Below are 16,360 nucleotides of genomic sequence, written 5' to 3' on the forward strand. Positions count from 1 at the left end.
CAAATTCAGAAAATGAACGTGGACCCTCCGGTTTGAAGCCAACGTGGAAGAGAAGTCACTACTTGGTTTGAAGAGCTTTATCAGTTGAGTTTTTTTATTCTCAAGTGATGCATTTTTAAAGCAAGGTTGCATGTGTTTAATCAAACAAACACGACGTGAGGCTAAAAGTGGAAAGATGGGAGGCTAAAAAAGCATCAGTCTGAAACACATCCTGTTATCTGCTGAGAGACGGACAGAGAGACGGACAGACAGACAGACAGAGAGACAGACAGACAATCACGTTCAAATGGATTGACTTAAATGTGTCAGAAAGGTGCAGTAAATGTTTATCAATATGGGTTTGTAATTTATAATTGATTCAACAAATCCAACGTGCAGATCCAAACCACCAATGAGTGTCTCACACGGACACATAATGTCTCTTTGATCTTATTCATAGTTCTCATCTTCTTTCTCATTCGCTTGGCTCAATTCTTGAATTATTTTCTTCAAACTTCAAATCTTCAATTGTTGTTCACATCAGATTTTCTCACTCATTCAAACAGCACGTTGCATGTTTTTCCCCTTGGATGGGAACAACATGCACCTCCCACTGATTTCCAGCTAAACTGGAACCTTCTTTCATGACATGCAACGTGATTCATTCAACAACACAAATATCTGTGATGCGCTCTTAAATACCACGAGGACGAACGACTCATTCTTTTCCATTTATGTCATTTTGTTGCGCATTTTCTGTTCGCTGACGACGTAACATGAAAGATCTGTTTAACAACACTTTGATTCACAAGTACATCTGATGTAAACAGACAAATGGCAAATAATCTTTCTGTGTGTTTGGCCGACTGGAGCATCCTTCCCAACACACTCGTCCTTTCAAACTAAACTGAAAACATTATTTTTAGCTCTGCCTTCACTTGTCTTATACATTCTAACTGGTTGGTTGCTGTATCTTGATTATTTTAGTTGTTTATCCTCCTTCTTAATGGTTTTAATTCACGTGCATCACTTGTGTGTCTTCTAATTTGTATTTACTTCAGTCTATAATGTTATCTTAACACTTCCGTGGTTGCCTGCACCTGGAATCAAAGGTTCTATAAATAAAGTTTGCTTGCTTTCATGCTACAGTCGAATCAGAAAAGCTCAGCCTGACAGAAGTGATAGTCTTGTTCAGTCAGTGGAAGAAAACAAATATAATAACATGTAAATAATGTGACCAGTACAGCTCACACCCAGACGAAACCATTTTCTGAAGCGGGATGGACGTTTTTGGGTGAGTTCCTGACAGAGTTGACATAGTTCCGACAGTTACACTTACAGTTTAGAGAAGACAGTTTCCCGATAATAAGTGAGCAGATGGTGAACATTATAAACATCAGCATGTTAGCGTTGCCACTGTGTTGCATTCAGCTGCAGACTCTTGGAGAGCGAGAGAGAGAGAGTGAGAGAGCATGAGGGAGCCAAGCGAAGGAGGGAGGGTGAGTGGGTGAGAGGGAGAGAGGAAGTGGAACTCCTCCAGAGACTCGAGACTCTCGGCTCTGAACAGCACACAGGACTCCGCATCTCAGGTAAAGGCCACATCTGCATGGCAACCCGACTGATCTCCAGCCTGTTTCTATGGTGAGTCGACTCATTGACACAACACTCACACAGATGCCTCACGACGGGAGAAACAGCTGGTTCTGGAGGCACATTCTGTCGGTCCTAGAGGGACAAAACATCTGCCGTTTCAAGAAGTGAGCATTTTGAAGAGAAAGTCACAAGATAAAAGTTGAGACCAAAGTCATGACGATATGAGCAGAACGGCACAATATTTGATGCAAAGATCAAAGAATACAGCTAGTGTTTGTGGGAGTTTGGAGGTATTATCGGCCTGCAGTTGATCTTCTTGTTTATTTGTGTTGCCTGTTTGACGAGGTAGTAGACAGGAATCCTTAAACATTTACATCTTTGGACTCAAAATTTAACAACATGCTTCGGGGATCCGAGCTCATCGCTATAACAATGATCTGAAACTGCTGTTAAAGGGAAAAAACATGAAATACTTTATTCAAATGTATAGAAATTAATAAAGAAATAATTTAAATAAACTTGTTTTTACATTTAGTTGGTGACAAAATATGTCTAAGATAAACAAATTATTCAAATCATAAGTTGACTGACTCCGTTGCACTCTTTTGGTTTGTTCTACTTTGGGAAAAATGTGGAAAAGTTCAAAACAAACATTAACCTATTCATTAACCTTTTATGACCTATTCTCCAAATATTAGGATTTATTTGCAGTGGTCCAATATTTTATCATAAAAATAACATAAGAAAAAAAAATAATAATAGCATATGAGCCAAAACAAGCCTATCATAAAGTGCTCTTCATATTGAATCTGAATACAAAACTTTTCTCACATTAAAATGCACACAGAAGAAGAAAAGGAAGAAAAAACACATCCACATCCAACAAGAGATAATAAATAAATCACAGAAAAACTGTTATGAAGTTACTGTCCATTTTTGAAACCAGTCTTAAAACCAATTTTTACTCCCTGGCTTTCAACTCCACATGAGACTTTATTCTTGTTTTAGTGTTTTTATGGCCCTGCTTTGATTTATTGTTTTATTGTTTCTAATTGCTTTTAAAAACAATGAAATACCTGTTTTACTGTCTGTTTTATTTATTTTGGTGTTTTAATTGTTTTATGTCTCTGTACAGCACTTTGTTTTCAACTATGGTTGTTTTAAAGTGCTATATAAATAAAGTTGAGTTGAGTTGAGCTGAGTTATGGTCAAGGTAAATATCAGATTAGAAAAAATCTCTATGCAGGAAGTGATGTCTTCAAAAAGATAAAGATATCGATTGAAGACTAATGTAGAGCAGTGAAGATTAGGTTCACTGACGAGATGTGTGTTAGAATCATCTAAAGTTGGACTCATGCTGCTGTAAAGCTGCTGTGAACCTGCGCTGAGAGAAGGGGGTTGTGGGTAACTGTAGGTTGATGCGGGGCTGAACAAGATGCCTTCAAAGATGAAACAATTTTGTAGAAATATAAAAGACCCAACATGCAGCCTGAAGAAGTATGTTTGTAATAATCCACTATTTTGGGAAATACAATTTTGAGGTATTTTAATTTTCTGCTACTTTATATTATATATTGTACTTTTTGTTGTGCTTTATTTACCTATAACTTTAGTTACTTTGCACATTCAGATTAATATTAAAACATATAATCAACTAATAAATGATTACATTTACATTTAGGTCATTTAGCAGACGCTTTTGTCCAAAGCGACTTACAATAAGTACATTTATCAAAAGAAAGAAACAAAGAAACCACAACGTATCATTGCCGATAAAGTAAGAGCTAAAAATAGAACAAGTGTTGGGTCCTCATCTGAGTAACGTAGTACCTCAAGAGCAAACAGACAGACTCAAGAGTGAAGTCTGAACAGATGAGTCTTGAGCCTTTTTCGGAAGATGGCAAATGACTCCTGATGAGTTCATGATGATGAATGATGATGTATTATTATAGATAAAACTACCCAGGAGTATATAAGTCATTAAAATGAGCTCCACCTTCACCGGCTGCAACATTAAAGCGATGAACACATTTACACTCAGACGCTGCCGTTAGCTGCAGGAACAACACAGATGCTAATAACTGACGCAGGCTTGACGCTGAGAGCTGGAACCGAGGCCTTTTTCTTAAACGAATGATTCTTGCAAATATTGTAAAGTTGCACACAAATGATACATTTGTTTCCTCTGGGCATTTGATAATAGTTGCATCACTTCCTCTCCCTGGACAACTGTAGACGACTGAAAGCAGAAGTTGTTAGTTTTTAGCTGATCAACTTCTCCTCCACATGCATCGTCATACAAGTCACAACTAAGTCAGTCACACTCCAGACGTGTGTGGAGGCAGACTGATCTCATGAATCAGCATATGTATGACACGCCAACTCGTGTGCCATTATGGCGTGTTATCACTACGCACAATCGCCTTTTCCTTTATCAACGCCGAACCCTAACCCTAACCCTAACCCTAACCTTAAAGGGTGTTTATATACACGTGGATGTGATGGGTCGTTTCGCTCAGAACGTACACATACACGCAGATAGCTCGAATTGCGTACAGATGACACGCCACAGGAAGTGGCGTGTATATTTACGAAAAAGTCATAATGCCACGTTGGAGAGAAACCTGCAGACATTTCGTTTTTATAAATAAATCAAACTGCAGTACTAAACTCATTTGAATTCACTTTAACATTTGTAATGCCGATTCATGAAATATGTTGATTTAAGAGTTGTTGTTTATGTTGTTATTTTTTTATATTTATGTTGTTGTTTATTGTTATATGTGGCCTTTTTTATGGTAAAGCCTTAGTTGTTGGGTCTTTAGTCAACAGTAGAGACATGACAGGGAGGGGACGGACATGGAGGCCAGCTGTGTGTGTTGTGATCTGATGGAGGTTAATAAACTGAGCTGAGGGGGATTTCTATCTGTGATTATCTGTGTGTTTACTGAGCAGCTGCTTCATGTTCAATAATGTTCTCAACATAAACACAGGAAGTCAGATGAACCGCGAAGTCCTCAAACATGACATTTTTAAGATATTTGTGAGATGCAGGAGCCACAATGTGATTTGATGTTTAAAAGTGTTTCAGGTTGTTTGATGTATTGATCAGTTTGGCAAACAATCCTTTAGGCGACAGCAGAAGTCACAAGTTCAAGACCCGGTCGGTTCAAGACGATGGTTAAAAATAAATGGGTGTAACGGGAAAACAAAAGGCAGCCGGGTGTCGTCCTCAGTTGTGTGGATGTAGGAGGACGCAGTGTGTGTGTTGGCCTGGCATGAATGGCTACCTGGAGGGAAGTGTGTGTGAACAGCAGGACAGGAGTTCAAGACGCTTTTTATTTGTGCACGTGTCCCCGTGTAAACACAGCGGCCGGTCTTCCGTTCAGGAACATAAAGCCACAAACAGATCAGCAGAGCTGCACACAAGGAAACTGACTTAGTGCTTTGTTCACTTTCAAATCTACAGGGAGTTATTACGGGTCTGAAGACAGAATAAACTGTATGTTGGAAGCCTGGAATTGATAGATTGGTAGATAGATTGATAATATCCAGAAAACTACAGCATCTCCTTCCACATTTTAAAGCAACAACACATGAAGATGTTTCTAATCAAATGTTTCTTCCAGTTCAAAAACATATTCCAAAAATAACCTAAAATTATGATCATAACATTTTCAGAAGGATGTTTTATTGGCATATGTTTCACATGACTTCCTGTCCTGTGACATATTTATTGACCTTGAGATTTAGATGCTGAACGTTATCCTTAACTCTGCTGTTAATGTGTTTGCAGAGATGGATCACCTCAACTCCACCCACCTTCCCAACAACCAATCAGACTTCAGCAGCACTTTCACTCAGCAGGTGCTCCCGTCGCTCTACTTAGTGATCTGCATCGTGGGCGTGTCCCTTAATGGCGTGGCCGCCTGGATCTTCTTCCGAGTGCCCAGCGACTCGGGCCTGGTGGTCTACCTGAAGAACATGGTGGTGGCCGACCTCCTCATGCTGGCCACCTTCCCCTTCAGGCTTGCGGCTCAGCTTGGTCTGGGTGGCTGGCGCCTCCATGTGGTCATCTGCCGATACACCGCCGTGCTCTTCTACTCCTCCATGTATGTGGGGATCCTCTTCATGGGGCTCATCAGCCTTGAGCGTTACGTTAAGATTGTCAGACACACCTCCTCCAACCCCCCCTCCTCCTGCAGGTCCAGGTTTGGCGTGGTGTCCCTGCTGCACCTCCTGCAGAGCGTCGGCTTTGCCCGGGTACTCGCGCTCCTCATCTGGAGCCTCCTCCTCCTCTGCGTCCTGCCCAACGTGGTGCTGACCAGCCAGCAGGCCAATGAGGAGAACTCGCAGAAATGCATGCAACTGAAGACGCCGCTGGGCGTGCAGTGGCACCAGGTGTCCAACCTCTTCAGCGTGGGCCTGTTCTGGGTGACCCTGCTGGTCCTCGCCTACTGCTACACCTCCATTGCCTGCCACATCTATCAGTCCTACCGCCGCGTGCGCTGCAACAACAGCGACGTCTGCCGGAAATCCAGCCGCAGTATCTTCAGCATCCTGGCAGTGTTCTTCGTCTGCTTCGTGCCGTACCACGTCTGCCGGGTGCCATACACTCTGAGCCAGATGCCGGCGTCCAGCTTCAGCTGGGAAACGCGCTTCCTGCTGTTCCAGCTCAAGGAGGGGACGCTCTTCCTGTCGGCGCTCAACGTCTGCCTCGACCCCGTCATCTACTTCCTGATGTGTCGAACCTTCAGAGAGTCACTGCTAAGGAAACTGTCAGGAAGAGCCAGGAGGAGGTCACTGACCATGGCTCAGAGTCTTAGCCAAATTTAGGAGGAGAGTGGACAAGGAGAGGAGACAAGGGGAAAGGAGACAAGGAGAGGGAATAAGTGGGAGAGGAGACAAGAAGAGAGAATAGAGGGAGAGGGGACAAGGAGAAGGATCAAGGAGAGAGGGGCCTTAACCCTGACTGTCATGTGTAAATATTGCAGGAATAATTTTCATAAAGGAAAAGTTGTCATTAAATGCATAATCTCACCTTTTTTTTTCTGGAAATAAATAATATAATCTATATTTTGACTCAGATCCCAAAGTTAATTTAATACTGAATTTAATTTACATTCACACTATCCGTAGTTCTTCTGTGATCATCATGGTGTCATAATGTGATACGTATGTATGTATGTATGTAAATGCAGAATGATATATGTAAAATTGTAAATAAATAACAGTTTATATTTTATTAAATAATATGTTTATAATATGTCACATTCTCAGTTTTGGATTGTTGAGACACCAGAGTAAAAAGTGAAAAGTGGTGATGCGGAAGTAAAAGTGGGATCTTATTCATTGACTCAAAATCAAGAGCATGTTTTAGTCCTGCTCTATGTGTAAAGTGTCCTGAGAATACATCCTCACTGTTGTAGGTTTTGGAAGAGCTTTTTCATCATTTTGGAATACCTGGTTGTAAAACAGCCACCATTTCAAGCAAGGCTGACAATTTTCACATTTCGGGTGTCCACAGAATTTCTTTTCTCACACATCATGCTAGCTTATATTTACGTTCACGTTCAGTGCGTGAGAGTGGGCAGCCAAATGCTAATATGCAAAGTAATGCAAATGGATGGATTATACGTCATGTCATGTCATGACGTTGTGTAACTGTGCTGCGCTTGTGCATGAGCAAATCTACCGGTGCTTGTGCACGGTACGTAGCACTCACGCTTGTCAAACATACTGGACTTTGGTGGTCAAACGTGCTTGGGCATGGTTTTGATTATCAAGTGTGAGTGCACCCTAAAATTAACTTGAATTTCTATTGGTTTACATTCCAGGACTGTGACAGCAGGACTGAGATACTGTGTGACAGTGTTGCAGATTTTCCTTCATTTTGTTTTAATTTCATTATTTCTCTTCCAGATTTGAGTTGAGAAATCCAAAACCTGAATACGAACACACTTAAAATGTTAAAATTATGAAATAATTAGATTCATTTTCTTCTTGCAGGCTTAAAATGTAATTTATATATAATCAGGATAAACAATATTGTTTTGTATTTTACTTCAGTGATGAAATGGTAGATGGACCTGCATTTCTATTGCACTTTTCTGGTCTTTTCGACCACACAAGGCTCTTTACATTACATTCAGTCTACATTTATCCATTCACACTTTCATACATGATTCAGGGTTCAGTATCTTGTCAAGGACGCTACACATGTGGACTGTAGGAGCTGGGAATGCCCCTCTCAACTCTTCAACCGCTTGCTGTGCATCATATACATGTTGGTGCATACAACAGCGGCCTCGTGCAAGCAACTACCGGTTTTCTATCTTCTTCGGATCTACGTTCTGAGCTTGTTAAGTCCTCCGTTGACGGGTCACGCACTGAACATGTCTATAAAACGTCACCTTCTGTTCTGGCTTCTCAGAGACATTATAGTACTTCTCTTGGAGAAGTTTAGGGTATTTTTTTTCTGTTGCTCACATAAATGCATATACTATTTAGGTAAAGTATCTATTAGATAAAAATACATGTTGTCATAATCAGCTTCGCTGTCAGAAACATGTTCATGTGCAGTCTGTAATCTTATTGTAATTGTCTAAATAAACTAATCGGAACTAACTACTAACATACAAGGCATGTGTGTGTGTGTGTGTGTGTGTGTTTGTAGGTGTGTGTGTGTGTGTGTGTGTGTGTGTGTGTGTATGGGCATTGACTACCAGCCAACTCAAATAACCTCTTTGTACCGCAAACCAAGATGGCCGACACTGTGTGTTATTCATGTGGTTTAGAACAAAGGGATAAGATGAGATAAGCCGTGTGGCTCACGTTTCTGCATGGGTTTGTAATTTGTGTAAATAATGCGGTTAGCAAGTTGGATTAGTGAGCATGCAAAGCTGTGTTTGTTCATACACTAACAACTGAACTTAGGGTGCAAAATCTTAACGAGTTAACACATCAAACAGAAAATTACATTGAAACATTATTGTCAATACCTTCCGGTCAATGCCCATGGTCATGAATTTCTTTCCTAAGTGTTGCTCAGATGTTTACCAGCCCTTGGGGAAAGGTTGTCCTTCTGAAGAAAAAGTTGGTGTCTTCAGCTTCTGTCGTGTGGAAGGTCTGGCATGCTATAAGTAGTCTTGTCTTGGTAGGAGAAGGCTTCAATGAGAAGACCAGGATGAGTTGGGGCTTCAGCTGTGTTGGCTTGGCTGCGTGGAGGGAGTTCAACCTCTCATGTAGTTCAGGAGAAAAGAAAATGAGAAGCGCTTCAGAGGATGTTCTTCCTGCGGCAGCTGAAGAAGTTCAACCTGCCAAAGACGACGATGGTGCACTTCTACACGGCCATCATCGAGTCCATCCTCACCTCCTCCATCACCGCCTGGTACGCTGCTGTCACTGCTAAGGACAAGAGCAGGCTGCAGTGTATCATATGCACTGCTGAGAAGGTGATTGGCTGCAAACTTCCATCCCTTCAGGACCTGCACAGCTCCAGGGCTCTGAGGCGTGCTGGTAGGATTGTGGACCAAAACCTCCCGCCATATGAACAGTTTCTGCCCTTCCGCAGTTGGGATCATTAACAAATCCCAGGACCCCCATCCCCACCGACACTGACTCTTGCACTCAAACCCACCACTTTATAACTTTTAACAATCTTTTTTTTTTCACATTCCTGTACAGCTCTTTCGTCTTTGTTTATCAACCATCCCACACCTTATGTCTTCATTTGTTTATATTGTATATATTATAGTCACTGTTTGTTTATTGTTGTGTATGTGTATGTACAATGTATGCACCTTACTCACCAAGACAAATTCCTTGTTGGTGTAAAATCCTTCTTGGTAATAAATCTGTTTCTGATTCTGATTCAGAGTTTGAGGTGCTGTTTGTTGGGACTCACAAAGTCAGATCATCCAGTTGCCACGTCCGAGTTCAAATGCAGATCAGATTGGAGTGTCGCATTACAGATACGTCAGATATAAGAGTTTCTCTTCGAGACCAACAGGGAACTGGGGGGAGGGGAGAGCTATGCCGGACCCCCTTTGCTGATGAATGTTTGTTTTTACACACCATTATCTAACATTGTAATGTTCTGAACCCATTCAATCCTCATCTATGAATTATTTCACAACAAACATGCAAACAAGCTGTTGAAAAGCATTACTGATCAGATTTGAACCATACCTGGTCCACCATATCATCACATTTTTATATCAGAAAAATGTCTGAATAAGGGAATGCACGGACGTAGTCAGATAGACGTCTGATAGGCGGAGCACTTCATAGGTGTATTTTAGTGAACGTCCTGTTGAGGTTTCCTCTTCTGCTGTGGACGTGATCTAGCACTTCCCTTTTACCTTTAAACAGATCCTGTCTACAGACGGATGATGTCCGATTAATCCTCTAACACATAATGAATTTGGCTTCAACATCCAGAAACATGAGTGTCCTTGGAGGAGTGGGAGCGTCCCTGTTCTCCAATATATCCTCGGTATCCAACTTGACCAACGGCACCAGTCCATCTCACTGTGACCAGGTGAACACCTCGGCCCACGTTTTCTTCCTGCTGGTCTACACTCTGGTGTTTCTGGTGAGTCCTGTTTTCCGTCTAAAGAAACAAGTCTAACGTTGTGGTTGGACCGTGCGTGGTCAATGTGCTTAACTGCAGATGACATGACATGTTTAACCTACATTTGAGTAAAATGTTACAAATGCGCTTACAAGACTAAAACTTTGTACTCATATCATAAGATGTTTGATTTAAAAGATCTTATAATGAAGTAAATAACACTCGCTATATGGTAGTTCATTCATTATTCATTATCTTATACAGTTTATATAAAGTGAAATATATAAGCCCATAAATTTGAAAGCATTTCTTGTATTTCTGGTACCCAACAGTACCTTTTTTCCATTAACGAAACAAAACATGTCATGTCGTATTTGCATGTAATGCCTGACGGGAGAGCAGTGAATACCTTTCATTGTTATTTATTTAGGTGCATATTTTAGCAACATTGACGACACTATCATTTGTTTAAACTTTGCAGAAAATAAATTTATTGTAGGTAATAAAGAGGTGTTCAAAACAGTCAATAGCAATAACACTGTTTTGAATTATTCATAATTCAATAATTTGTTCAGGCTGTTGGAGCTTTATCGAGACATTGGTCCTCAATCACCAATGACTTCCTACGTTTTTTCTTAAATATAAGAAAAGTGTACGTCGGATTGATGTAAACTAAACTTTTTTTAAATTTCAATTATTTTGTTAAACACCACACAAAATAAAAACCATCTCTCTCTCGACTCAAACCGTCTCTACAACCTGCAGCCTGTCAGTCGGTCAGGGCAACACTGGGGAAGCACACGGAACTTTCTTCCTGTTTATTTAGCGCCGCTGTATGTCATACTGTGATAATTCCTTGTTAAAAATCTACATTCATGAACTCTGGTGTCATGCTAAGGTGTCAGACATGCTAATACATGTCACACAGCCTTGTGGTGACTAAATATCATGTTGGTGAGGAGTTTCAGGTGCAGCCAGTGGCTGAGTGTTGGCTAATGCTAATAAAAATGCTAAGTCAACCAAGACCGTTATCACATTAAACAGCCCAGTTATCTCTAACAACAACGCATCCAACAAGCCAATTAATTAATTAACGCTGTTGATGAAGTTAGCAATGCTTCACTTAGAGTTTCTGTCTATCAATAGTTAAGTTAGAGTGTTTATATGTCAGCTGCAGGTGTGCCAACGTTAGCTGGAGGCGTGCTAACGTTTGCTGGAGGCGTGCTAACATTGGCTGCAGGTGTGTTAACGTTAGCTGCAGGTGTGCTAACGTTAGCTGGAGGCGTGCTAACGTTAGCTGGAGGCGTGCTAATGTTGGCTGCAGGTGTGCTAATGTTAGCTGGAGGCGTGCTGATAAACAGTTTTGCATTTCACATTAGAAACACTGCAGCGAGTGATGTATGTCGAGTTTTCAATGTTTCTGCTTGTGCTGATTCCCTCAGATAACTACACTTGCAGCAGCTTCATGAGTCACCCCCCTTGGTGACGTAGTACACTCGACTGACCAATGGTGCATCTTTCATCACTGACTTTCTTACTTACTTATTTAATCAGCCAACAATGACTGTACATGTTAAATGTCTTCTCACTGCAGGTCGGTTCGCTCCTCAACGGTTTAACCCTGAAGGTTTACTTCTGCCAAGCTCAGCAGCAGGTGTCCAGCAGCGTTACTGTCTACCTGAAGAACCTGGCGGCTGCTGACTTCCTGGTCAGCCTCTGTCTGCCTGTCAAAATCACCAACTATGCCAGCAGCTCCGTCTCCGTCCGTTGGCTCTACTGTAACTTTGGTGCCTCCGCCTTCTACCTGAACATGTATGCCAGCATCCTGTTCATGGGCTACATTGCAGCTAACAGGTATGAACTGGACAACAGCATGGCATTGTGGGAAGCTGGAGCTTGCTGTTGACAGGTCTCAGGTCCAGAGCAGGTTTGGTTTTAGCGATTCCACAAAAAACATTACAAGGAAAAGAAAATATTTCTTGTGAGCATTTTACTGTCAGATTGATACCAAACACATGCCTGGATGCTAAATATAAAACTTTAGCCAGCAGTTGTTAGCTTAGCTTAGCATAGAGAAACACTTAATTAACTGCAGTCTGGTGAATTGTTTACCACCAATTCATGATTTTAATGCAGGGCTCCAGACGAACTTTTAACATTGATCACTGGTGCGATCAACTTTTTCATTTACATGTATTTTAGGTCCTATAGCGTGATAAATAAGCATCCCAGAGGCTAAATCAATCCATTATACAATCCTGAAGTTGGAAAGTGGATTTTTTGGGTCAAATTTGAAAGGTCTGTATTTCTGAAACTAGGAATTGAAAAGCTAATTAGTAGCTTTAATAGTAATAAATGATAATATTTAGCATGGTGGGTACAAACATATAGATCTTCAACACATCCAACATGCAGCCTCAGTTTAGATTTGTGCATTTGCTGGCTTCTTCTGAATTCAAACACGTTTCACCGCAAACCACATCCTGATGCTTTTATGCCTAAATCTCACATCCTTATAATGACACATTGACCTGCAGCAGCAGAGTGAACTAATTTTTAGTGATAAACTGTTAAAGTCAGTTTCTCACTTCTCTTTGTCTTTTGATCCTAATTTTCATAAACAGAGTCTTAGGAATTTACACTCATCACTATCATTAAAAAAAGCCATCTCTCAGTATTTGTATCAAATACATTTTTTTCTTTTTTCTTTCACTTTTTTTTTTCTTAAATTTGTTCTTAAGAAAGTTCCGCAGAAAAGTCTTCGTCGGATTCATGATGTGAAATCTTATGCCAGTTGTTCATATGTAACGCCCCGCCAATCCCCATAAAAGGGCATGAGACTGCAGGGCCCGGTGCATGCAAAACTTTCTTGAGATTAATTGTAAATAATCACACTGTAAAACTCTAAATTGTAATGCCTTTATTTACACACTTTGTTGCTCGCAGACTTGGACTGCAAGTCTGGTGTCTGGTCCAAGGAGTGGGTTAGGATTGTTGTCCGGCCCCAGGAGTGGGTCAGGACGCACATCCTCTTGTTGTGGTGGCTGAAGGGGAAATGTTACACCGCGTTTCATGGCGATGTTGTGCAAGACACAGCATTATACAACTGTAAAATTGAAGAAAATGCAATAACTGCATTTGGTGAATGAGGCCCAAAGATATCGAACCAGGCAACCACGCTGGGTAGCAGCACTGACTGAAAGATAAAGTAGTCCTTCCAGCAGCAAATAAACCTTTGTGGTGCTCGGACCACAATAAAAGCCTGGCTGATGATGCAAAGACACAATATCACGCTTTGTTTTCTTTGAAATGAACACCTGCTGACTCAATGACATTAGTCTCACGGCAGGTTATGAAATAGTCTATGCATCTAGTAACTTGAAACTAGGAGTCATCTTGAAAATATGGAACAACTCAGAATTATTTTCCTCAGAACACAGGCTCATTATCAATTCACATGTATATTTTTTTCCTGGATAACACAGTTAGGTGATGGATTAAAAAAGATTTAGCATAAGGTTAAGGGCTCTAAAATGGGGCATTTTTGTCCCATGGTTTGACCATGTGGCTAGGGGTTCAGGATCTTCAATTTTTTTTCTTAAGATTGTCTCATATAAGATACATGTACTGACCAGAATATTTCAACAAACGCTAATGGCTTCATATTTTAATACATTTTTACGTAAAAGGACATTTTTCAAAAAACTGTTTTTCATATTCAGGGACTTATAAATCTGAAATGGAACTCTCTAGCAAAGTGATATTGCAGATATTTATCAACTGGCATTTCAGAATGTGGTATCAGAATGCATGAAGAATGGCAGCTCGAGCGGCGAGCGCGGACCGACAAAAGCAATACTTGTCCCATTCGCCCGAAACGAGCCGTCCAGCGATCCAGAGGCCGAGACTGATTTGTCAGTAAAGATTCAGCCAAGCTCTGTGTTGTTTCTTGTTGATAACTTTGAGACGGCGATGTGTAAGTGTAAAGTGGCGGGGGACTAGGGAGGTGGGACAGATCAGTGGGAGTGGCCTGCAGAGCTCTGCATTGTGGGAGTTGTCTTCCATCCACATGTGCCAAAAAGTCTGCCTTTTCTTGGTCAAGAAGGCACCAAATTCTAAATGTAATTTACATTTCTACAAATACGACCCACTTCCCATACAGATTAAGTATTCTTTAACCATACCCTAGTTAGCATGAACAGATGCAAAGCTATGAATTTTAAAGATTTAAACTTAATTGTGTTTTTTTTGCAGAATCATCCGGTGTGGACGGTTTTGTTCATGATTCATCTACTGATCCCTGCCTCTTGTTTCCAGGTATCTGAAGATCGTCCATCCTTTAGGAACTCACATCCTGCAGACGGTGCGCGCTGCCCACATCATCTCCACGGTGACCTGGGTTTTCCTCTTGGCCACCATGAGCACCTACGTCACCGTGTTGCTCCTCACCCAGGAACCATTATCCTCCATCTCTAACACAGTCAGCTGTGATGTCCTGCACAGCAAACAGGTCAGCCTGTTCTATAAAATCGTCCACACCTGCTCCGCTGCCATCTTCCTGCTGGTCCTCGTCTCCCTGGTCTTCTTCTACTACAGCACCTCCCGCAGGCTATCGCTGGCACAGCAGAGGCAGCCAGCGTCCTCCAGGTCCAAGAAGCTTGCCAAATCTCGCAGGAACATGTTGGTCCTGGTCACTGTTTTTTGTGTTTGCTTTGTCCCTTACCACCTGGTACGCCTCCCCTATGCATTCCTGAGGAGGCTGTGCTCGTGGCGCCAGACGCTCTACCTCCTGAAGGAGCTGACCATCATGCTGTCGGTTTTCAACGTCTGCCTGGACCCGCTCATCTATTTTATCTTCTGCAAAGCCTTCCGGGCCCAGCTGAGTCAGGGGAGGCTGTTTAGCATCACACAGGCCACAATGCAAGGAGCAAACCCCACTGAGAGGAGGAGCAGCAACGGAAGGACGAGCACCATCCAACTAAACAGGAGGACATCGCTGACCGCCACAACAAAGCAGACTGGTGCACAGATGCTTTGACTTCCACATTACATCACATCTGCAAATATGTGTCAGACAAACCTCCTGCTCCTGGTTGTTGGATGTTTGATTTGACTGGTCCTTTATTATTATTATGTTCTCCCCATGTGAGCGTGAGTTCTCTCCGGGTTCTCCGGCTTCCTCCCACAGTCCAAAGACATGCAGGATGGGGATAGGTTCATTGATGACTCTAAATTGCCTGTAGGTGTGAATGTGAGAGTGAATGGTCTGTCTCTACATGTCGGCCCTGTGATAGACTGGCGTCCTGTCCAGGGTGAACCCTGCCTTCTCCTAATGTCAGCTAGGATCGGCTCCAGCCCCCCCACGACCCTGAATACAGGATAGGCGGTTGATGATGAATGGACAGACCACAGAATTACTTATTTAACATATTTATTCTATAAAAAAGTAGTCCTGCATAATATTTCATGCTGAATACAAAAATGTAATTAAACATTGCTCAGTTATTTTCAACATTTTTCAATAGGCTACATGCTGGCAGGGGAGAGAGTGTCTTAAACGTATTAAAACATTAATCATAAGTCAGAATCACGATTCATCCGATTGAATGCATTTATATCGATTATTGGTGAAGGCAAAATGATTCATTCTATTTATTTATTTTAGCAGATTGATTTTGTTGAATCGGTAGGACTGACAATCGATTAATCGATTAATCGAATGAATCGTGACACCTCTAGTATTTTGTACTGCTCTGTTATTTGCACTATCCTCTTTGCTGCTGTAACCCTGCACATTTCCCCACTTTGGGACTAATAAAGGATTATCTTATGTTATCTTGTGAACTTTCATGGTCCCAGCTGGCAGGAGCAGATTCTGTTCAAGTTATTGAAGGTTTGATGTTATGTAAAGTGATATCAGTTAACTAAAGTTTAAAGCCTTTGTCCATAAAATGAATTAAGTATTTTTAGATATTTACAATAAAGTCAGAGTAGGTCATTTGGAAAAAACACAGAGAATTTGAATTTGAATGCATCGACAAACCAAAACAGTCCCGCCCCCTTCGTTCAGACCTCTGTTCAAAGCCGTTCCCCCAGAACACCAAACGAGTGCTCGGGATCGGCAGTGCAATCAGGAAGTCAGCAATGACAGACAGGCAGCCAGATGACCACAGATGACCTTTTTAACAGTTTTTTTTATGTCAGAGCATTTAA

The 16,360-nt window shown here is 41.5% G+C and overlaps 2 protein-coding genes across 3 annotated transcripts; both read left to right on the forward strand.

The window, feature by feature from the left end:
* The first annotated feature begins 1,479 nt into the window (after nucleotides 1-1,479).
* LOC311019507 (P2Y purinoceptor 14) lies at nucleotides 1,480-8,340 on the forward strand. 2 transcript variants are annotated; one of them, XR_014597811.1, is made up of 3 exons: nucleotides 1,480-1,620; nucleotides 5,369-8,218; nucleotides 8,249-8,340. XR_014597811.1 is itself a non-coding variant. In XM_084018962.1 (2 exons), the coding sequence occupies exon 2, from the start codon at nucleotides 5,371-5,373 to the stop codon at nucleotides 6,406-6,408; it is 1,038 nt and encodes a 345-aa protein (XP_083875088.1). In that variant the 5' UTR covers nucleotides 1,480-1,620; nucleotides 5,369-5,370; the 3' UTR covers nucleotides 6,409-8,224. The 2 variants fall into 2 exon arrangements, 1 of the variants encoding a protein (XP_083875088.1); XM_084018962.1 differs by lacking the exon at nucleotides 8,249-8,340 and having other exon boundaries at nucleotides 5,369-8,224.
* A 1,578-nt stretch (nucleotides 8,341-9,918) lies between these two features.
* LOC311020085 (P2Y purinoceptor 14-like) lies at nucleotides 9,919-15,976 on the forward strand. The gene is made up of 3 exons (XM_084019902.1): nucleotides 9,919-10,168; nucleotides 11,742-12,001; nucleotides 14,465-15,976. The coding sequence occupies exons 1-3, from the start codon at nucleotides 9,992-9,994 to the stop codon at nucleotides 15,183-15,185; spliced, it is 1,158 nt and encodes a 385-aa protein (XP_083876028.1). The 5' UTR covers nucleotides 9,919-9,991; the 3' UTR covers nucleotides 15,186-15,976.
* The last annotated feature ends 384 nt before the right edge of the window (nucleotides 15,977-16,360 follow it).

This window comes from Eutrigla gurnardus (genome assembly GCF_963514095.1).
Source record: "Eutrigla gurnardus genome assembly, chromosome: 10".
Classification (NCBI taxonomy): Eukaryota; Metazoa; Chordata; class Actinopteri; order Perciformes; family Triglidae; genus Eutrigla; species Eutrigla gurnardus.

Coding starts and splice junctions, on each gene's coding strand:
- LOC311019507 (XM_084018962.1), top strand. CDS start 5,371: ATGGATCACCTCAACTCCACCCACCTTCCCAACAACCAATCAGACTTC.
- LOC311020085 (XM_084019902.1), top strand. CDS start 9,992: ATGAATTTGGCTTCAACATCCAGAAACATGAGTGTCCTTGGAGGAGTG. Junction 10,169..11,741: donor TCTACACTCTGGTGTTTCTG/GTGAGTCCTGTT, acceptor TTCTCACTGCAG/GTCGGTTCGCTCCTCAACGG. Junction 12,002..14,464: donor GGCTACATTGCAGCTAACAG/GTATGAACTGGA, acceptor TCTTGTTTCCAG/GTATCTGAAGATCGTCCATC.